The 23268-nt window shown below is 37.2% G+C and overlaps 1 protein-coding gene across 22 annotated transcripts in view; it reads left to right on the top strand.

Moving 5' to 3' along the window:
• The window catches only part of SUGCT (succinyl-CoA:glutarate-CoA transferase), a 319512-nt gene that overhangs the window by 13386 nt on the left and 282858 nt on the right, over positions 1-23268 (top strand). For all 22 annotated transcript variants that reach the window (XR_005255720.1, XR_005255717.1, XR_005255716.1 and 19 more), the window contains exon 6: positions 696-816. Coding sequence is in view for 16 of the 22 variants with exons in the window: in XM_038127213.1 (XP_037983141.1) it covers positions 696-816 (121 nt within the window). In the remaining 6 variants the exon portion in view is untranslated. The remainder of the gene's footprint in view (positions 1-695; positions 817-23268) is intronic.

Genomic DNA, 23268 nt, shown 5'->3' with positions numbered 1-23268 from the left:
AATCATAACATCAGTAGATTTTTGGACTAAGTCATTCATTTGAAAGCAATGAAAAAAGTCATATTGCAGACCCTTACAGCACTATTGTATTTAATGTGACTTTAAGATCTTAATTTTAATTTTTTAATTTTCTGTGTTGTTGGGCTCCCTCTTCTACATATAGGAAGTTGGATATATGGCCTTGTTATGGTAATTCCAATCAATGACTTGAAAATAAAAAATAATTTAAAAATATTTTTAAATATTATAAATATAATTTGTAATATATTTTAATATATTTTAATATATTTTAAAAATATATTTTAATATATTTTATTTTTATTATGGAGAAAACATGAATAATGGAGCTATATCACTTCACTTTTCTTAAGAAAAAGGGGGTAGAAAGAATGTATGTGAAGATTGCTCTGTAAACTGTTGTCAAGCCTTAGGAAATTGATGTGATACTGATAATATCACAGTTTTGTCTAATCACTCTAGGTTTTTGACAGTCTTCTTTCTAGATATGCAGTATCTCTAATATGTAGTTTGCAGAAATGTACAATCTGACAAAAAAGTATCTCTATAGGCTTTTCTTTTATCAGGAAAACCAGACCCATTTTGATTAGCAAGATTTTAAAATTAAGTTACATAGGAATTTATTCAACTTTTGGGAGCTAATTAACAGATTTTACTCATCTTTTTCTTTTCTAAAGCTTGCAGCAGCATCTGATGTTTTTGTGGAAAACTTTGTCCCTGGGAAGCTGGCTGAAATGGGTCTAGGTTATGAAGACATTAAAAGGATTGCTCCTCACATAGTGTACTGTTCAATAACAGGTATTTTATTTTCTATTCTTTATGTTCATTATTTCATTTATTTCAGTCAAAGTGTTATAAAAGTCATGTAGTTGTATAGAAGTATGCTACTTTGATGTCAGTTTAGATAAATTGAGAATTAAAGTGAATTCAATTCAAAAACAGGTATGGAAAACTTTTGAGTAAGCAACCATGTCAACAGCTTAGTAGCTGTTCAGTGTCATTGCCATACCAGCCTGACATGTTCCTATTGATTTCAAAGGAGCCTGGATGGGCTGGCCTCCTTGGATTTTGCTTTAACCTAGCTGAAAAATGAGATTTTTTTTTAACTCTCCCAGCAGTTTTACTGCATCAGTTTACATATTGTGTGTTTTAAATCTGGTAATCTCTGGTTTTTACTGCCCTGAAGTATCTCTCTCTTCAGAATTGTGCAGTTACCTGTTTATGGAAGTTTTGCATTACTTTTTTACAGTCTATTGCTTGGTAACTGAAACAGTAGAAGAGTTGTATGTGCTTTATAAAAGCAGGAAAGAATGAAAAGGAAGTAGTATGCTGATATTCATATAAAAATAATTTAAAGTCTGAAAAACTGCTTAAAAACTCCAACAAAAAACACCCCTCAAAATCTCAATCAAGCACTAAAATGAAAAGTCTAATATTAAAATGCAATTAAATAGCAGCAGAAGTTACAGATATTTTTAGACTGTTTTAAAATCTTAGTTACAAATCTGCTTTTCTATTCAGTTTGTGCAGAATAAATGGCTTTGTCTTTTTGGTTACTGGGTATGGATGTTATTTAATAGAAATCAAATGGCTTTTTAGTATTTTGTAGTGTATTTATCATATTTGTGTGGCAAATGTCTGAAAATTTCAAGAGCAGAAAGACAATTATATTGAGGGCTTGCTGAGAATCTTTGTTTAAATACCTATTTAGGTTGGTCAATGGCTAGTTACTACAATGTTTATCACATTTCCTTGTGCATATAATCTCACAACTAGAATTTGTCAAGTGGATTTGCGTTTTTTTGTTTGCTTTTTTGTTTAGTTGCTGTACCCATAATGAGAAAAATAATTAAAATTACATCCAAACAATCTGTGTGAGGTACAACACCGTCTTATTTTGTGTCAGATGCCCCAGTCTCTTAATCACTTTTGTGACTCTGTGCTTGTCTCATTAAGTCGATGTCTGCCTTGTACTGGATAGCCCAGAGCCGGGTGCAGGACTACAGATGTGGCCTCAACAGTGCTGAGAAGAGGGGAAGAATCTTCCTCCTTGGCCTGCTTGACACTCTTCCCAGTGCACAAGAAAATACTGTTGTCCTCTGCTACAAGGATACATATTTTTACATGTTTTAAGTGCTCCCTCAATTGAGGGTAATTCTTCCTTGCTGCGGACTTCTCCTCTAGGCTCAGGGACCTAAGACTCCTGAGAGCCATCTTTTTTAGGTAAATAATGAGGCAAAAAAGCATTAAATGCATCCACCTTTGTGGCCTTTGTTTATTTTGCCATAGGTCCATGTCCTCCCTAGTCTTCCTTCTGCTGCTGATTTGCTTGCAGAATCCTTTCATGTTGTCTTTTGTGTCTTTTGCCAAATTCAATTCCAGGTCAGCCTTTGCTTTTCTAACCATATACTTACATGATCAAACAGCACCTCTATACTTCTAGGTCACTTGCTTCTGCTTTCACTGCTTGGAAGACAAGTTGAACAAAAATTACATAATCTTGCTGTTTAGAGCTTTGTGTAATGCATAACTTACAGTTATGTTCTATAATGGAAAATACATAAGCCTTATTCATAGACTATAATAACTTGAAGTTGAAAGTGTTTGGGAAGTAAGAGCTAAGTGATGTTTGTTAGGCATTCATAAAGCAACCTGAAATCTTAAATTATGGTTGTTTAAGTCTTGGATACTGAACAGGTAATAAGCAATGTCTATTTATGGATGATGCATCTTTTAGGAATAAAGATATAAGCTCCAGGGCCCTTAAAAAAATCAGCTCATAAATCCATTGAGTTAAGGCAGGAAATAGCAAAGCCTCAATCTAAGCATATTAAAAGCAACCAGACTAGGACATGCAGGAAGGCACAATCAGGCAGAAAACTGATTTAAGAAGAATTCCTGATTGATTTCAAAATCCTCAGTGATGCGATTCTAAATTTTACAATTCCTAACTATTTTGTCCTGTGGTTGACTTTGCTGCATTCAGATATGCTTGGGGTTTTTTTGGGCTATTTTTGTTTTGTTTTGTTTGTTTGGGTTTTTTTTTTTTTTGTGAATTGAGATGGGGCTAGGTATGAGGCTCTGGGATTCAAGTGTCAAGCAAGTGATAGTGAAGGTCTGTGTGGGGCAAGTCAGTCAACCAGACACATTACAACTACAGCTGTAAAAAAAGAAGGATGGGTTATTGTTGTAGGTGACTCCCTTCTGAGGGGAACTGAGGGCCCCATATACTGACTGGTCTTGTCCCACAGGGAAATCTGCTGCCTCCTTGGGGCCTAAGAGATATTACTAGAAGACTCCTTGGACTGATTTAGCCCTCTGATTATTATCTAATTCTGGATTTCCAGGTCAGCAGTGACAGTTCCTAGTGCAATCAAAAAGGACTTCAGAACATTGGGATGACTGGTTGAAGGGATATGGGCAGAGGTGGTGTTTCCCTCAATATTTTCAGTAGCAGGGGAGAGTGCTGAAAGAAACTGGAAAACCCTGATCAATACATGGCTTGAAGTCTGGTGCCATTGGTGCAGTATTGGCATTTTCCCTCATGGGATAGTTTATATAGCACTAGGCTGGCTGCAGGCAAATGAGGTTTGCCTGTCTAAAAGAGTGAAAAGGATTCTAGGCCTGTGAGTTGGCAGGGACAATTGAGGGGGCTTTAAACTTAGTTTGAAGGGGGAAGTAGATAAGACCAGACTCACCACAGATTAACCTGGGGTAGCATGCCTGTGTTGGGGATTGAACTGATAGCCCAGCTAAAGTGCATCTACATAAGGATGGGTAACAAACAGGAGGAGCTGAAGGCCATTGTGCAGCAGGAAAGCTGTGATGTAGTTGCCATCAGGGAAATGAAATGGGATGAGGCATTTAAAGGATGTGCTGCAATTCATGGCTACAAGCACTTCAGAAGGGACAAGCAAGGAAGGAGAGGTGATGGAGTGGCTCTGTACGTTAGGGAGTGTTTCAACTGTATAGAGCTCAAGGATAATGATAACAAGGTTGAGTATCTGTGGGTAAGAATCGGGGGAAGGCCAGCAACGCAGACATCCTGATAGGAGTCTATTATAGAAAACCCAACTGGGATGAAGAGATGGATTAACTATTCTGTAAGCCTCTGGCTGAAGTTTCAAAATTGCTAGCCCTTGTTCTTGTGGGAGACTAACTTGTAAAATGTCTGCTGGAAACTCAACACAGTGGAGAGGAGGCAGTCAAGAAGGTTTCTCGAGTGTGTGGAAGACAACTTCCTGACACAACTGGTAAGTGAGCTTAGCAAGTGGGGTACCCTGCTAGACCTGCTTTTTACAAACAGAAGGGCTGGTGGGAAATGTGGTGGTCAGATGACATCTTTGGCACAGTGCCCATAACAAAATGGAGTATTCAACTCTGGGTGAGGTAAGGAAGGGGTCAACAAAACCTCCACCTTGGATTTCAGGAGGCTGGACTTTGGCCTGTTCAGGACACTGGTTCAGAGAGTTCCTTGGGAAACAGCCCTTAAAAACAAAAGGATCCAGAAAGGCTGGACATACATGAAGAGGCAAATCATAAAGGCACAGGAGCAGTCTCTCCCTGCATGCCAAAAAATAACCTGTCAGGGAAGAAGACTTACCTGACTGAATAAGGAGCTTTTTCTGGAACTTAAGGAAAAAAAGAGTTTATCACCTTAGGAAGAAGTGGCAGGAAACTCAGGAATCCTACAAGGGTGTTGTTAGGTCACATAGAAAGAAAATTAGAAAGACAAAAGCTCTTCTAGAACTCAATCTGGCCACCTCTGTGAAAGATGGTAGAAAGTGCTTTTATAAATACATTAAAAACAGAAGAATAGCCAAGGAAAATTTCCAACCTCTATTGGATGTAAAGAGGAATATTGCAACCAAGGATAATAAGGCTGAGCAGTTAATGCCTCTTTTGCCTCAGTCTTCAACAGAAAGATGGCTTATCAACCAGCTTCCTGAGCTGCTAGATGGGGATGGGGGGAGCAGAACAGACTGCCTGTAATTCAGGAGTAGTTAGTTTGTGACCTGCTGTGCCAGTTAGACATTATAAATCCATGGAGTGAGATGGGATTCACGCAAGAGAATGAGGGAGCTGGCAGATGAACTCACTAAGCTGCTCTCCATCATTTGTCATCAGTCCTGGCTAACTGGGGAGGCCCCAGACCAACAGAAGTTGATCAATGTGATGCCCGTCCACAAGAAGGGCCAGAGGGAGGATTCAGGGAACTACAGGCCTGGCAGCCTGATCTTGGTGCCCATGAAAGTTATGGAACAGATTATCTTGAGTGCCTTGCATTGCATATGCAGGATAGCCAGGGGATCAGGCCTAGCCAGCCCAGTTTGTGAGAGGCAGATCCTGTTTGACCAACCTTATCTCCTTTTATGACCAGTGCCCACCTAGTGGGTTGGGGAAAGGCTGTGGATGTTGCTACAGCAAAGCCTTTGATTCTGTCTCCCACAGCATTTTCCTGGAGAAGCTGGCAGCCCATGGCTTGGACTGGTGCATGCTTTGCTGGGTAAAGAACTGGCTGGATGGCTGGGCCCACAGCCCACAGTGGTGGTCAATGGTACCACATCAAATTTGTGGCTGCTTATAAGTGGAGTTCCCCAAGCTTCAGTATTGGGGCCAGTCCTGTTTAATAAAGTTATTGATGATGTGGACATGGGGATTGGGTGCACCCACAGTAAATTTGAGGACAACACCAAGTTAGGAGGGAGTGTTGGTCTGCTGGAGGGTGGACATCTATAGAGGGTTCTGGCCAGGCTGGATTGATGGGCTGAGCCCAATAGTGTGAGGTGTAGTAAGGTGAAGTACCAGGTTCTTCACTTGGATTGCAACTTCTCCCTGTAGCACTACAGGCAGGGGGGAAGAGCAGCTGGAAAGCTTCCCAGCAGAAAGGGACCTTAGCATGCTGGTTGACAGCAGCTGACCTTGAGGCAGCAGTATGGCCAGGTAGCCAAGAAGGCCGATGGCATCCTGGCCTGTATCAAAAATAGTGATTGTCCCTCTATACTCACAGTGGCTGGTTCAGCACCTGCTGGCATTTTGTGTTTGTGATTACAGTGATAGTAGCCATTACCATATTGTGGATTAGGGTATTTGCCAGATCCTTGAAGTGGTTCAGATGCTGGAGTGCTGCACTCCTTGTGATTGTATTTGTCCTGGTTTAGGGCAAATTTGGGAGAAAACCTCCAAAGGGGTTCCTCTAGAAAGCAGATTCAAGCAGCCTCTCGCTTGGAGAAAAGTGGGAAAAACTGTTTATTTAAGAGGCAAAGCATTCACCAGCGCAAAAGATGAACAATATTAAACAATAAAACCTCTTGCCACTCCAAAGGACATGACAAACTCTGAAAAGTCCCCTCCGTGGGCTGTAGCTTGGCTCACTCAGTCTCTTATCAGTCCCTCCTGTGCTGGAAATGACTCGGCCCAGGCCCAGCCCGGTGGGCCACAGGTGCGAGCTGCCGGTGCTCCTCTGGGTGTTCAGTCCAGAGCAGGTTTGAACAGGTCCAAAGAGAATGAAAACCCACAGTCCAGGGAACTTCTCTGCCTCAGCCAGCTAAAACCTAACTAAAAGCAAAGAAGAGCTCTGTCCCATTGTCTGTCCGTGCTGTAGACAACACAGTCCAGGAGCAGGATGCAGGGGAGCAAGTGCAGTTTCTGATAACAAACTCTGCGCTTCTTCTCTCCCTGCTTCGCTCTCAGAACAAGTCTTAAAGATGCAAAACTTATTATCCAGCATGAACAGAGAAGTGGGGATACAAGCATCATAAAAGTCACCCCAGGACATACTATTTTTGTGAATCCTGTTATATAGGAATTAGTGTTTTGTACTGCTTAATGTGAGCTGGATCAGGCTGGGCTGTCTTCAGAATATATCGCATTGGTCATGTGGGTGTGAATGGTTCATATGTGCCATCTGTAATATAACAACACTTGTATGTAGTTCATTATTTCTCTTTCTGGTACATAAGTTATCATAGAGATATTATCAGCTTACTTTTCATTTATTATTTACTTTGCCCTCCTTGCTCTAAGCTACGGTATCACTATGAAATCTAATTAATCTGAGTTCTGGTAGCGTATGTTCCTTCTATCTTTCTTTTTTCATCAATTCTGATGGCCAACAAATAATAACACTAAAAAAAAGCAGAGCCATGGCAAAAAGGTCTCCCACTCTTTCAAGTCTTCATTTAAAAGAACAGAAGTTCTTGGAGTTTTAAGAAAGCAACTGTAATTTGTGGTTTTTTAATATAGAAAAGCAAACCTGCTTCCTTTTTTGGTTTTGTCTTTAAAACCAGCTGAAACATTCTGTGAGAAATTTTGAAAGCATTCAAACTTCTCATTCCTATACAACTTAAAATTCAAGATTGAACTCTATTACATAAAATACTTCTTGTTAATGAAACATATATAGAGGTGACTGCTTCTGAGTCACATATTCTACCAGAAAATTAAAAAATAAAATCTCGGAGACACATTTCTTAGAAATCAGAAAATATGCTACTTTTTAACTTAAACAGTATTGAGCCATTTTTCTTTAATACAGGAATAATTTTTATGTGGAGTTGCCTCTCTAAATTTTGGACAATTGCAAATAGTAAAATGAAATGTAGTGTATTTTTTTTCAGTAAGTCCAGAGTCATATGCAGGTGAAGAGTTTAGAAATAGGTATGCCAGATGCTGTCTCTTTTATGGCACTTTAGAAGTTGTGATTTGCAAACTGAATTTCTTATCCAAACAACTCTGATTGAATCTATACAGCTTTGCAGTGAGTGCTGCAGGGTTTTGAGGATATCTGGGACATTTCCCAATGTTCCTGCTGTTTTGAGTGCACTTGAGCTCCAAACTGCCTGTTCTTACTCACAAGCTGGCTTTGCTTGGCTAGAACTAGTTTAGATGTAGTATATTTTGATAGTTCTGTGGTTGTGATTGGTTTAAGTTCTGGAAAATTGGATGGTTAAAGAAAGTTATGGACAAGTCACAAGGGAGTGACCATTTCTATTATGGTCTGTGTGACTCTCTCACTAGGAAAGTCACAGTTTAATCCTGAACGGGAGAGGGCACTGTTTAAAAAGACAACATGGTTGCCAAATCAAAACTTTTTTTTTTTTTTCTTAAAACCCCTGAAGGTAATATGTTTTCAAAGAATTTTACAGTTTATTTTTGAATGATGAAACGTACTCCTTTCAGGTTCTCTACCCCAGCCCTTTGCTCAGTTAGTCTACGTGAATTGTGATTATACTTCTTTTTGTGTAGGTTTGTTTTCCTCCTAGTTTTCTAGGAAGTAATACTTTATATCATATGCAGGTTGCTTTGTATGTTGCTGGTAGTATTAAAAAAAAATCTTGTTTTAATATTTTTTGTAATTTTATTTTTTAGGATATAAATGTGATGCTTTAGTTCTCTGCCTTTTAAGGAAATTTTACTCCTGTAAAAATCTGTTAGTGTATTTATGCATGAAAAAAATTGAATACAGAATTACAGAACCAGGGAATAGGTAAGGTTGAAAGTGTGTCATATGGTCCAACCTCCTGACTCAAGCAGGGTCATCCCAGAGCACACAGCATGGGATTGTGTCCAGTTGGCTCTTGAATATCTCTAGTAAGGGATACATAACAAGCTCTCCAGGCAATTTGCTCCAGTGCTTGTTCACTTGGTGCATCTTCCCGTGCATCAGTCTCTGCCCATTGTCTCTTGTCCTATTCCTTGGCATCACTGAGAAGAACCTGGCTCCATCCTCTTGGTGCCCCCCATTAGATATCTATACACATTAATGAAATCTCTCACTTATCTCTTTTCAAGGCTCAAAATGCCCAGCTCTTTCAGCCTGTCCTTTTGAGGGATATGTTCCAGTCATTTATTCCTCTCTGTTGACCTCCAGTGGACCCACTCCAGGAGCTCCATGTCTCTCTTGTGCTGAGGAGCCCAGAACTGGACGCAGCACTCCAGATGTGGCCTCGCCTGGGCTGAGTAGAGGGGCAGGATCACCTCCACTGACCTGCTGGCAACACTCTTCCGAATACACCCGAGGAGACCATTGGCTGCCTTGGCCACAGGGGCTCACTGCAGGCTCATGGACAGCTTGTTGTCCACCAGGGCCCACAGGTCCTTCTCCACAGAGTTGCTTTCCAGCAGTTTGGTCCCCAGCCTGCACTGCTGCAGGGGGTTATTCTTTAGCAGGCATGGGACTCTGCCATTGCCTCTGCTGAATTTCAGGCACTGCTTTCTGTCCATCTCTCAGTCTTCCAGTTCTTCTCTTCCATCTCTCTCAAGGCCCTTTTGAAGACCATTTTGAAGCCCTCCGTGGTATCAGCCACTCCTCCCAGCTTTGTGTCACCAGCAAACTTGCTGAGGAGGCATCTGCCCCTTCACCCGAGTCACTGATGGACAAGTTATACAATATTGGGCCCAGTACTGATCCCTGGGGACACCACTTGTGACAGGCCTCCAGCTAGACCCTCTGCTACTGATCATGACTCTCTGGGATTTGTCATTAAATATAGCTGTAAGTTTAGAGAATCTGCCATGAAAATATACTTAGTTTCAACCAAAAATAACTATGAATATAACTTTTTGGAATTGATATTTTTATTAACTTTGTGTTTCTGTAACAGTTTATAATTCTTGGGGATTTGCGCTCTCTGCCCCACAAAACTTGGTTTTATCTCTGAATTGACATACACTTTGCACTAAACTGTTTGTTGGCAAACAGTATGTTGCTAAAGAGACAAAAGTTTTATAGATGTGTTGTGGGTCACCCGAGTTTTCTATGGGTATGAATCTGGAATTGTTGTATATGTAGTTTTATTTAATGTACATAAAGTTGTAAAGATACAAAAGTGAACGCATTTCAAAAACGTAACTACGTCCTCTGTGTCTCGAGTGATTCTGGTTAACCTACGGAAAGTAAAATAGCTCTTCACTCCACCCATTTACATAACGTTTCGTAACAACTTAAGAAGCGTTTGGTACTTCCCATTATCTTGTTTTGTACAGATAATTTGTAGTGGCTTTCCCTGAGAAGATGTAATGTTATAGTTTTGATGCATATCCTACTTTGTCTCTAGTATTTTCACAACAGGAAAGAAAAGACAACCGCAATGTGTTTTGCTGGGCCAAAGCGTCCTTCAGATCCTCTAATTTGTGGACTAACTGTGGTAAGATGTGGAATTGCCTGGATTAGGTACAGTTTTTAGACTCCCTCTTACCAAATGTTTCTGGCCCATAAAATTACACATAACTTTGAGTGGGTGTGCCTTCATGCCTACTCATTCCCATCATTATTGATGTTTTTGTTGCTTCTATATTGTTTAAGTCTGGATATAGTTACCTAATAGTTTCTTGATGGTAAATTATTTGTTGATAGCATGCTAGTCAAAAATCAGGTATTCAGAAGCTGACTAGGCAATGGTTGTAGTTGTAACTAAATAATAGGAGCTATATGAATGGTCTTGAGCATCAATCTGTTCAACAGTTTTTAAAATTTGTGACCCAGAGTTGCTAAAAAAAGTTCTTTGTGTTTTTTCTTTTTTGGTAATTATTAAAAAAAAATAAAAAATAAAAACCAAGAAAACCTAGGCACAACAATTTGGGAGAATGAAAAGGAAAAAAAACACCAAAAAGGAAGGTAAAAAACTCACCTGCATTGCAAAACATCTGATTGAGTCAAATAGCCAATTCAAGCAGGATGATGTGCAGAATGAATTGGAAAATAGAAGAATTAACTGATAATTACAGTTACCACTGACTTTTAAGTGTATTAAAAGCAGCAAAAATTTAGAGAATGTATTAGTTAAGGAATTTGGAAAGTGCATAAATGATTATTGAATATTGTGGTACCAGTATTCAGTAAAACATGTTCATGGACTTTTTTCAATAAATGTATTGTTTTCTATTAAGGGAAAATAATGCATTGTCTGATGTGTAAAAGAAGCATTGTCAGACCAAATTGGGTATCATGCTTCCAGTTGTTCTTAATGTGTTTTAAGAATAAGGAGGGAGGTCTGGAAAATTGTGAACATTATACAGCTCTTAAGCAAACACAAAAATCACAAGTTTGCAAGCCTTGAGGTATGAACTTCACTGTTCACAATGAATGAATAAAGCATTTGGAGGGGAAAAATATGAAGCTTCTACCTGAGCTTGATTTAATAAAAATAGTCTTCCAGCATTGGGAAAAAAAATCAAATCTGTTAGTTTTTACATTATGCAGTTGGAAGATGGATGGATTAAAGAGTTAATCTAAAAAAAAAAAGTGTTAATATTTTTTTTGGATTAAAGAGTTAATCTAAAAAAAAAAGAGTTAATTTTTTTTTTTGATAGCTTGAAGTATCTGTGTGGACAGTTAAGAGAAGTTTATCAGGAGTTTATCCAGAGATAAAATAGTCTGAGACCATTTTTTGACAAGTGAATTAGCAGATACATAAATTTTTTTAAGACAATGTAATTGGTTTTCTATTTAAGGATAATAAACTTGTGCTATATATTTTGACTGTAGTAAAGTTTTTGACACTTTTGAGTAATTATTTCATAGAAAAGCTACGAAAATGTATGTACAAGAAATAAAAAAACTTGGTTCAAGAGGATCAGAAGCTCTCTCATAGCTTACTATAGATACTTCATGACAATGGAAGAAAATGCTTGAGAACTGATATTGCTGGATTTTTTTTTTTTTTTTTCTTAATATAGATGATGGATTGCAATGTGAATGAGTCCAAAATTCTGATACTATCATGTGCTACTGGGGGCTTGTGGGGTTTAGAGGTTTAGATTTAAGAGACCAGAAGAACGTGAAGGTGATTTACAGGTAGATGGCATCACTTCCCTTACAGCCTTATACTGTCCTTTAGAGTATTTCCTGGGGGGTCTGACTAACTCTCAGAAGGGTCACGGAGGGCTGGCCTCTGCTCAGCTCTTGTTACTGGAGCCTGTAGTTGGAACCCTTCCTAACAGTTTCTGTGTCAACACAACACAGTCGTGTGATGAAGTCCTAATGTAAAAGGTCCGTTTTTAGTGGCCTGAGAGCTCTATGCAGCTCTGAAAGCCCACAAAGCTGAAGGGAGTCAATTTATACAGCAGGATTAAAAGTAAAGATTACCTTGACCAAATTGTTTACATAAGTAAAAGAAGAAGGGTAGAATTAAAGATTGGAACAAATACAATGTACTGTTCTTAATCAAAAATAATCAAGCAATTTTAATATCGTGTGGAGAACATTGGGTTAGAAGAGGGTTCTCAGAAGACTTGATTGTAAGGATGGGGAATGATCAAAGTTGAATTTGAGTCAGTGATTATATCATTAGATGAAGGACTAGTGTCATACTGGGTTATATAAAGATGAATATGGCCTAAAGGACTGTTTCTCTACCCTGCTCCACATTGGTAAGGTTGGAAGATGAAGTCTACTTCTGGGTACCACATTTCAAAAACTATATGGAAAACAGAAGAGAGTTGGAAGAAGAGCAATCTATAAGTAAAAAACATTGTATATGAAAGTTAGCTTGGAACATCTGTTTTTTTTCCTTAAATCCTGCTGTGATCAGAAGGAAGTACTGTGGTTGGCCATCTGACTATCTCTTCCCAAAGTGTTCTGTACATTTGCACACAGTAGTTCTGAAATGAAGATTCTGATACGATGTGAAAGCATCAAAAACCTGTACTTATTGCATAGAATAAGCTAAACTGCGGCTTGGAATTCAAAGAATGACTGTGTTAAGAAAAGAAAATCTCAAGAAAAAAATTTGGGAGATAGTAATTAAAATAAGGATTCAGACCTGACAATTGGAGAAGTGGATTGTCTCTGTTTTCACAGATTTAAGTAATTGGGACTACATGAGCAGTGTACAAAGTAAAAAATGATATGGATATTGAATACTTTGGTGCTTTTCTGCACTGCACAATGTGCTGCTTTGTAATTCTCAGTGTAAACTGCACATTTGTGCAGATTAGTATCTGGTTCCTTGTGCAGTAAAGAAGCAGCTTTATGGCATACAGCAGGAGCTCTAAGAATTTATTATACATCTCATGTATAATTACTCTGATCCCTGAGGTGGCCATCAATATATGATCAAATGGACTGAGGCTTTTCAGGCTGTATTAATTCTAAATACGAATTTCTGAAAGAATTTGGAACAGTTTTAACTAATATAGCACAAGTGTTAAATATTGTAAAGACATAACCTCATAAAGCAGTTAATTGTTGACTGAAAGTTTGCATCATGTAAATCAAAGCCAAGGAGCCAGTTCCCCTTATGCTTCCAGGCAGTAGGATGTTTTTTTTAAGCTATTACTCCTTTCTTCCCACCTTCACTGTATGAATAAAGCCACAAAAGCAACTGATGAGACAATTTTAATCTCTATTTGTATTATAAGTGTTCACAAGCAGAATTTCTACAATTTAATATTTAAAAAAAACTTAATGTGGAAGAGGTAGCATTATCTCATAAGTTCAAGATATGTGATTTCTTTCTACACATCTAAACAGATTTGTGCCTTAGCCTGAAAAACTAATCCTATGCCATTTGAGTATTTAACTTGTGTCAAGTTTTCCTTTTGGCTGAGCCATCAAACTAGAAAACTTCTGTGTGAAGTGGAAAAGTGATTGCTTATGTGTGGAAAATAATTGGCAGAATGCATATATCCAAATGCTACTTCAATGATGTCAAAAAAGTACTTTTTCACTAGAACTTAGGAAAAAAAAAAAAAAGAAGTCACATGGTCCTGTGAATGAAGAAACATTTCTTGTTTCTAAGAAAGGAATCAATTGCCACTGCAGTGCATTGGTGTAGCAGTGGTGGTTTCAGATGGTAAGTAGTTCTGCTGGGTAAATTCCCTGAGAGAACTATGATCTGTTTATGTAGGTTCTTTCCTTTACAAAAGGAAACTTTTGAGGCCAGTCAGAGTACATTTACGTCACTTAATAGTGTTGTGTAGAAACAAAACCAAGAGCTCTCTCTAAACCAGCATGGTAAATTGGACCTCAAGTATTACATTGCTTTGCTTGTGTGGCCAAACTGATTGAGCCATTTATCATGGTGTAGCAATATGTAGTGTTGATTTACTCTCAATACTTTTTCAGGATCAAAAGATAATTTGTGTACCTGCAAAACTTTAGGAAGGATTTTCTGGAAATAGATGTCCCTTGATTTAAAGTGAGGCAGTACTATAGCTAATGCTTCTGAAAATAGCCCTTAAGTATGATGTTTCAAGGACTTGCTTCATTTTGGCAGTACATGTTTAGATAGTTTTGTGCCTCTCCTTTATTCTGTCTTGTAGAAGGCAACCTGTGTAGTCCCAAACCTCTTTGTGATTGGCACGAGACCCATTCTAAAACAGTCTGATGCCTAAGAATTGGCACTTTGTAGCCAGTATTTCTTCTGAGGGTAAAGTACTCAGTGTATGGAGTATAAACTGCAGTCCTAAACATATGAAATTTAATTTTTGTCAATGTTATTTATGTTTAAATAAAGCAGATGTTGTTATAGTCTTCCACAGTTGACTGCTTTATTCAGATTTAAATGAGGAGGACCAATGGGGGCTTCTAATGTCTATTCTTAGCTCATGGTGCCAATTATTATTCTATGGAAAGACAGCTACACAAACAGGGTGCACCTTCTGATGGTGTATAAAGAATTTGATACTAATTTCTGCTGCATCTTCTTTTTGAAGATCTCCTAAATCTTTACAGCTGTTTTGTATCAGAGGTGACCCATCTGCAAGGAGGTGTTTACCTCATACTTTTCTAGACAAAAACAAAAAGCATTGCATAGGTCTATTAGACCCAGGATTATTTTTCTCTTTACTGAGATTAGAAACGTATCTGGTGGGTTTTTTAATAAAGAGTTGGTTTATTTTGTGTTGATATCTACTTTTACTGAAAACAAATCCTAATGATTGTGATGAAGACTAGGAAACAATGACTTCACTGCTGATCAGACTTGCAAACAGATGATAAATAATGGGACTACTTTGAATTACTTCTGCTTTTATTGTTCACATATTTTTCATATTTCTTTTTAAGAACCATGTGTTTTAAAAGCCTGATTCATAGGATTTGAATTTTTTGGGACTGTTAAAAGTATTGTAATGTTTTTCAAAATACTTGTTTTCTTTTTGGTTTGTTTTTTTGCTTATGTTATGGTTAGATAAGTTTGAAGTGTCTGCCTACTTAAAGTCCCTGAAAATTGCAAAGGTTTTTTGTGTATTTTACTCCTAAGCAGTTGATTTGGGAAATTTTTATTAACTTTATCTACTTAATCAAGAAGGCTATCAGCTGTAAACTGTTGGAACCTGGATAGTACTCAAGAGTAGTATTAGGCTTAATCTCTTCATCTTGTCATCTATCTTTCTCTGTTTCTGGAGACAGAATATGCAGCTAGCTGGTCTTTTTGTCTCCATTTGTTTTCATATTTCCACCATGCTCTTTGCTTAAACCCCTTTATATATGCTTTTACAGCCCCTTTGGACAACATGAGATGTCAAGAGGTTGCAGAGTAAAATGTGAACCAGCAAGATTTGACTGAGGTGTGTTGCAGAGCATTTAAGCTTGGTAGTTCTTGATTGGAGGAGAAACAAAATGGACTTGAATTTGGAGTGTTTATGCTTTTCTAATGGTTATGGCAACAATGTTTCTTAACCTGTTCCATACACAAAAATGTGTATTCAATTCTGGAGTGACTGAAATATAAATACTACAAAGCTGCATTTTTGGGTGTTTTACCATAAAACCAAACTTCAAGGCATCTCCTTCTATAGAATTAATGTAGTTATGCTGTGTCAAGATGCAGAACCAAAAGTTAGTTTTCCTACTTAAAGCGCATTCTTGTTGCTGGTGGGATACTGCTTGCAAAATTAGCATAGGCCAAAACAAGTCTGTTCAAAAGAGGATTCTATAAAATTCAGCTGGTTGACAAACTTTTTGGAACTGAGCAAGAGGCTGTTTTCTATGCAACAGACTTCTGTCAGCACAGCTGTGCTGGACAGAATTGTGAAGAGGTGCTAACACTGACTGGTTTAGTTATTTTGGCAGAAGCCATTAGCAAATACATTATTGTATTGACAAAACCTTTATTTTGCTGGTAAAATTGTTCTTCTTGGAGATGTTTCTCTGTACATGGTTTTACATTCTAGTGTGAAGTACAATTTGGTCTGGAAAGCTGCATTTGCCCTATATTTGCAGGGTTTTGCCAGTACTTCAAAAATAATAAAGGGCTCTGGCATTGACACAGACCAAACCTTTGAAATGTATCAGTAACGCAAACAAGTATGAAAAGGGTAGAGACTGAGAGGTGGCAAACTGAAAAACAGTTACTGAGAAATATATGGGAGCTGACAGAATCCCTTTTCTGTTGGTTGGATTGATGTCCTTGCAGGATTCAGATCTGCTGCACGCCTTCAGGAAGGTGGGCGTTTTAGCTGACTGGCACTAAGTCTTTGACTTTCTGCTGCTTCTGTTATCAGTGCACCACCAGCAGCTAGAGTGCATTAACTTTTTTTTTTTCCAAAAATGATTGAGCTACCCTTTTGTATTGGCATTTAGCATCCTAGCAGGAGGGCTTAGCTGTTTTTTCCACTATTATTTTTTCAGTCACACATGGCCTGAATGTCCTAAATAATGTGAGTTTAGGGACAAGAAATAGTTGAAAATGAGTGCTCATCTGAAACACTGTGTTCCCATTCTTTGTTCAGTATGAAGCATATAAAAAGTTTAATGAACCAGTCGTAATTCTTCCTTGCTTTAATATTAAGTATTGACTTTCAGCAGTGCATGAAAGTAATGTTTTTCTTATGCCTTCTCACTCTATTGCTTGTTCTTTCATGTAAGTAGCAGTATTTTGTAGAAAATCAAAACTTGCAGAATTTTGGACTCTGTCCTAATGAAGAATACAATATCAGACAGAGAGCCTGTGCGTTGTGAGATTTAACACTGGGTTAGTTTACAGTGAATGAAAACAGATTAAACACGTAAAATCCTGGATATGAACAGCACAGTACAACTGTGAAGACACTTACTGATAGTTTAATGTTTATTTTTCAGTAGCTATTATACTTGGATTGGTGCCTAGCTAAGTTAACAGAAACAAAGCTGGAAGATTTTAGGCATCTTCAGAAGCCATGCAGCAGACTTTTGTAAAGCAATATTTATTGTGTTTGAGTTGTAATAGTCTAAAGAGAAGACTTTGATCATGAAAAGATCATGAAGTATTTTGTTAGTTATTACTAAAAATTTCTCTGCTTGTTTCCAAATGAGTTATTTTTAGAGAATCTCCTGTCTAATAGCTTTCTTATCTGCTTTATCTTGTTTTGTTAATCTTTTTTCCTTGCCTGATGGACTTAGTTAATGAAGATTGTAGGAGTTTTTCTTTGTTTGGTTTGTTTCATTGTTTCAAATTGAGAGGTTTTGTGATTTCACCAAAGAAGCAAGTATAACTAATTAAAACAGTGAAAAGATCCAGTGTCTTTATTGTGCCCTTTCATGGTATTGTCTGTGGGTGTTGTTTGATTTGTAGGGAGACTGTAAGTAGCTGCTGTTGACCTGAAAATGTTTTCCAAGTAAGCATATGGTTTTCATTACTTGTGTTTTTAGAATACTGTTATAAAATAAAACACTGTCAGTAGCTAGCAAGCAAAAAAAAAAAAAAAACAGTCTTGAGTGCAGTAGACAAAAACTATTGAAAAATAGCCTGTTTTTTGTCATTTTTAGAAACCTAGATAGTGTCAGAATCTGGCACTTTTCCGTGTACCTGATCATTAACAACATTTTCTATCTCAGTGTTTATGCCAACAGCTAAACCCATTGATCTGCAAGTTGTCTTGTAGGGAAAACTTAGACATAGCAAGTAGCAAATGTTACTGTGAAGTAAAGATGTAATTAGAATAGGTTTGTGGATAACAGTCTTCTTGTAAATAAAAACTCTTGTAAAGAGGAAAGAATAATCTGTTATACACAGGACAAGAAGTAACTGTTCAAATTTCTGCAAAAAACGATTCCTATTAAACATTTAGAAAAGCTTTCTAACAGAGAGGATGGCTTTCTTTTCCAGGAGAATCCTTGTGGGTATTGCAAAGTCAGGATAAGGATACCTAGTGCCATTGTGATTGTGCCTTTCAGTGACCTGACCACCATTTCAAGAGGAAAATAGAAGGCCAAAATTTTGTAACCTCTTTTAAGAGGCTACATCTTCCAAAATTATTTTATGAAACTGCAACTACAAGTTGCTTATTCATATAAAACTATATTCTTTGTACAATAAGAAGGGGTGCTGTATATCATGTGCCTGCTCAGAATCTTGAATTTATGTAAAATTAAAATAATCATCTTAAAATATATGGGAATGAATTTATTAATTAATTGAACTTCTTTTAAGATTAAAACTTAAAAGAGGAAATATATTTATTTCCAGACCATGTGTTTTATCAGATCTCCTCTGTTTAAGTATTTTGTGTGTGTAGACTAAAGGTAACTAAAATCAGGCTCAAAAAATATCACTGAAGTTATTGAAAGGGTTGAAATGGCAGCCTGGGATTCTAAGACTACCTTGCATTCCATATAACTTAATCCTCTTTGGGAATCAAACTTTATAGATTTGTTTTGAAAATTTTTGAGGAAATTTTTGGAAAGTTTAAAAAACAATTACTTAGTGATTTTGAGTTCATTTGATATGCTTTTCCAGCTTCTGCCCCTGAGGCTCTATGTATTTGATCTTAGAGGCAGCTCTCAGCCATGGACATGCAACCCCCAGGGGAACTGTTTGGTCAGGGTCAGCTCCTTCACTGGACACTGCTGCACAGATTTGTCTGTCAATATAACTATGTACATTCACAACAAGTGGATGTCTGTTCAGGTAATATCCACTTTAGAATGCACATCACCTGTTTCAGATGAGAAATAATTATGTAATTACCTTACATTTCTGTCATGGGATCATAGATAATTATATTGTTATCAGAAGACTTCTCTGAGGCTATCCTAACACGACACTGCTTAGCTATAGCTTCATAATTATTAATAGAAAATATACCCTGCGTGTGCTTCTTAATTTTACATGATTTTTTTTCACTATAAGAAGTAGTAAGATTATTAATATCTATTGAGCTGAAGTATGGTGTCTTTGTGTTGACTTCTGACTCATTTCCAGATTAGCCAGCTATTTCTCACAAATATTTGCTCCCTTGCCTTAGTCATAATAGTGTGGCAGAGTTGAGTGGATAGAGCAGTCCTAGCAAAGCAGGTGAGGACACACAGAGGTTAGGACAGACAGCTTGCCTCAGTATTTAACTAATTTCTGTGCAAATTTTGAAACCTGGATGTTCTGGGGAAATGTCATTGCTACATTGCTGGGAGTAATTCACTTCACTATTTTAATATTAGCTTTCACTATATAAATATTTGTAGTCCTAATATCAGCTGTATCTGTACCAAGCATGGAACAAGGAATGATTTGTTACTTATAAGTGTGTTCAGCTGGGAATAATTCTGTAAACCCAGAATAGCAATGGGGAATTTGGGTGTCTATCAGCCTCCTTTAAGGTGGGAAGTAAAGTTTGAGTACCTAATCTCAGTGTCATCTAAAAGCTTTTAATTGAAACTTTGTTTTCAGAAATGGTCATCATGACACACTTAATTCCTTAGATCATGTAGAAGAGTGATCCCACTTAGACAGGGAAGCTGCTTCTGCCTTAATATTCAGAGTGACAACTTAAACTTTCACTGACTTAGCAAAAGAAAGTGATAGCATCTCTTAAGTAATTATGCTTTGAGCTATGGAGGGAAGGACTGCTTTCTTGTAACTTATATTTGGCATGTTATAAAGCTAGAAAATATGGCCTAGGATTTTGCAGGCTGATTAAAAGCCTTTTGAAAACCAAACTTGTGTTGTTTGAAATGGTCTGTGGCTGTGTCCCAGAAGTGTGGTTGGTGCCCTAATAGGAGTTGTGTGAGGCTGGGTACCCAGATCACATGAAAATTGAATGGGGTTGAACAACTGGCAGAGGCTGTTGTTTGTCCTCTTCTAATCTTTCAGTAGCTAAATCTTAGCATAGAGTTTTGTGTTTGATATACCGATTTTTTTAATCTATGCCTTCCAACTTATAACACCTGATTTCGTTCAAAAAACAGGGTTAGAATGTCTAAATCAACATGTGTAAAAGCAATAAATATTGTACGCATTTGCAATCATCAGTTGGGAAATGGAATGTTTTTATCAGTTTGGTCAGATTTTATGCTTGCTGACTTAAAGCTTTTTTTTAAATTTAATTTAACATCTTTTCATCCCTCTCGACAGTTTGCACTGACTTCACCTTTCTTGTATCTGTTCTGATCTCCTGTAAGCCTGCTTTTTCAGGAAGTTGTACTTCCTTTCCTTCTGACCTACACATGGCAAGCATTTTCCGAAAGTCGTTACTCGTTTTGCTAACGCATTTGGCAGCTCTGACACTGCAAAGTTTCTTATAATGCGTCTGTTAAACTTTGGCTTTTGTCATCGCAGAGAATTGCTTGTGTTCTTCTGCTTGTTTCATTAATCTTTATTAAGTAAAGATGTAAGCTGTCTTTAATTGAGTCTTTTCTTTTGGCAATAGAAGAAGCCAAAAGGTGTTTCTCATTAATTTGTTATTCAGCTGGGATAGCCATCTATCTGGATTGAATTTGTGACAATGTTTAGTTCCTATTTGTAGAGATGCCTATGTTGAACATATTTTTCTATGTTTTGCTGAGAATATCTTATACATGACTTTGTAATGCCATTTGTCATCTGGGAACTGAACTACAGGGAATTGGTCTGTGTTGACAACATGTCTCTGTGTTGGTTTTTCCTATCCTTTTAGTACAATGTGTTTTATATTTGGCCTTATAAAGTTTTATCATGCTATCAAATCATGAAGAAGTGCAGAAATTATGGCTTTTGGTTTTCTTGTGCATGTGATACAAATATTTGGAACACAGGTCATAGTGAGAAATGCTGACCTTTCTTTTTATGACACAGAAAATCATACTCAGGCTGTCCTGTAGATTTAATTATGATGCCATCATTACCTTGAAAGCACACTGTATTGAAGAAGTGAGAGTAGCAATTTCAGGTGTTGAATGAGTTTTCATTCCTCCTTTTCAGCTTCTGTGCATTTATTAATTTTGTGAGATTTACTTCTTTCTCAGTTGTTTTTTGAAGGTGCATATTGTTTGTGACCCACCATCCTGAGCTGTTATATTTCATGAAATACAAATCAAATACACAACAAGCCGAGAAATGTAGAAACATTTTTATTAATCTTGATAAAAATCCCAAATGAATCTAAACTAACCTATGTAAAAATACTTCTTTTGGAGTGATTGTCCCCTAAAGTTATGATATTGCAACACAGTAGTGCCTGTTTATCCCAGATGCTTTCAGGCAGCTCCTAGCCAAAGTGAATTTTTTTATACACATTAGGAATTCTGTCGTTGTGTCATCAGTAACTCCTAGGCAAGGGAATATAGTGTTCAAATGTTCTGTACACATCTTGGAAGAGCAGAGAACCTAAAGACATATGAAACTTTGTCTGGGACAAAGTTGTTTGATTGGTCTGCCTGGTTTCTAAAATGAAAGAAGAATGTCTGCCATAAATGTATCTAAAAATCCCGCTGTTGTCTGGCAAAAATGAGGTAAAGCTATGTTGTAGCTGACATGGTATTAGAAAGCTAAACCTGTAAGAACACATTAGTCTGTTTTCCTAACAGAGATCTTTCTGGAAACATGTTTGGGTTGGGGTTTTTTGCTAGCATTTTTAAATTTAGTGTGACATTTTTGAACATTTTGGCAATTTGAGTAGTAACACTTATGTGCAGTCCACCAACTTTTACTGTTATTACTTTTTTCGTAATCTTCAGCCTGACCTTTCTTGCTTCATAATATTTATTTCTGTTTCTCAGAACAGAATCATTTAGAGCAGATTGTAAAGCAAATTGTGTCTCTCTTATGTAATAAATATAGTGACCATTTAAAAGTGGATAAACTAATAGTAGTTTGTTATGACATGTTATTTTTTTACCCCAAAGTTTTGTCCCATATGATGCCTGAAAGTATTATAATTTTTCCTGTGCTATGTTCCAAACCTTGAGTGCCATCACATGGCTCCTGCACACTAAGCCCAGAACTATAAGCTTTGTTGCGTTAGAAATAATTTCCATGTTTCAGAATAATTGGCCCCCTTTTGGCCCCCTTTCATCATGGACAAATGTCACAATGTCACACCAACCCCAGAATAATAAGTAAACTAAGATTTATTTCCTGTTGAAGAATGTTTTGGGGGTAGGGTGTTTTTTTTGGTTTTGTTGTTTGTTTTGCTTTTTGTTTTGGGTTTTTTTTCAATGTATGTGTCTGATTTACCTAGAAAAATCTGGGAGAAAGAAATACTTTTAGTCTTTCCATTTGCCAGGAATTGTGGTGTATTAATACCAATGTAATTTAATCAGATAATAACAGCAATCTGACTCTTAGGTTTAATTGCAATGTGTATATGTTGCCAATATTCACAGGAAATTTATATGCTTCAATTTATTTTACCAAACAAACATTCAGTCAGCTGCAATTAGTGTCCTGCATACAGTTACTTCTGCCATGCCCCTAGCTAGTGATGAGTATCTTAGTGCTATTATAATTTACTGTTTATCTTGAACTAATTATTTTTCAGTTTTGCTAGATAGATATTTTTAGGCACCTTAAGTCTTCTCTTGTTGCTCCATATCAAAAGATTGGCCATCAAACTGCTGGAGACTTTTCAGAACAGCTGTGAGCTGCATTATTACATATTAGCCACCTTATTTTATAAAACTTTAATTGTCATATTTACCCAAATATTAAAAAAAAGTAGATGCAGAGAGATAATGATTTTTTAATGTTACATTAAGCGTGTCTCATTTTGAATATCATACACTATGTAATGCTGCCTACTAACAAAGAGTAATTGTGGGGATCTTGGTTAAGAAAACTCTTCAGAACCTTTCATGTGCAAATTTATATTTACTGACTCTATTCAGCATCCTCTGTTTTTCAGAACTTTCCAATGGGTTAAAGTCTCTTTCTTTCTTCTTGTTTGAGCTAAGGGTGCCGGATTGCTGGTGGAAAGCTGTGGCGTTTGCTTTGTAAATGGCTCCAGTAAAGGCCCATAGTAGCCGGTGCCAGTTCTTTCATACTTCTCATACCCAGTTAATTTTTCTTGCTCAGAAAAAGCTTCAAAGAGTAAAGGTTCTACACTTTCTTATGTAGAAGATAGACTTGGCTGCAG

The sequence above is a fragment of the Motacilla alba genome, chromosome 2 (assembly GCF_015832195.1).
Source record: "Motacilla alba alba isolate MOTALB_02 chromosome 2, Motacilla_alba_V1.0_pri, whole genome shotgun sequence".
Taxonomy (NCBI): Eukaryota; Metazoa; Chordata; class Aves; order Passeriformes; family Motacillidae; genus Motacilla; species Motacilla alba.
Note: the sequence above shows the minus strand (reverse complement) of the source record. Positions and strands in the feature narration are given on the sequence as shown.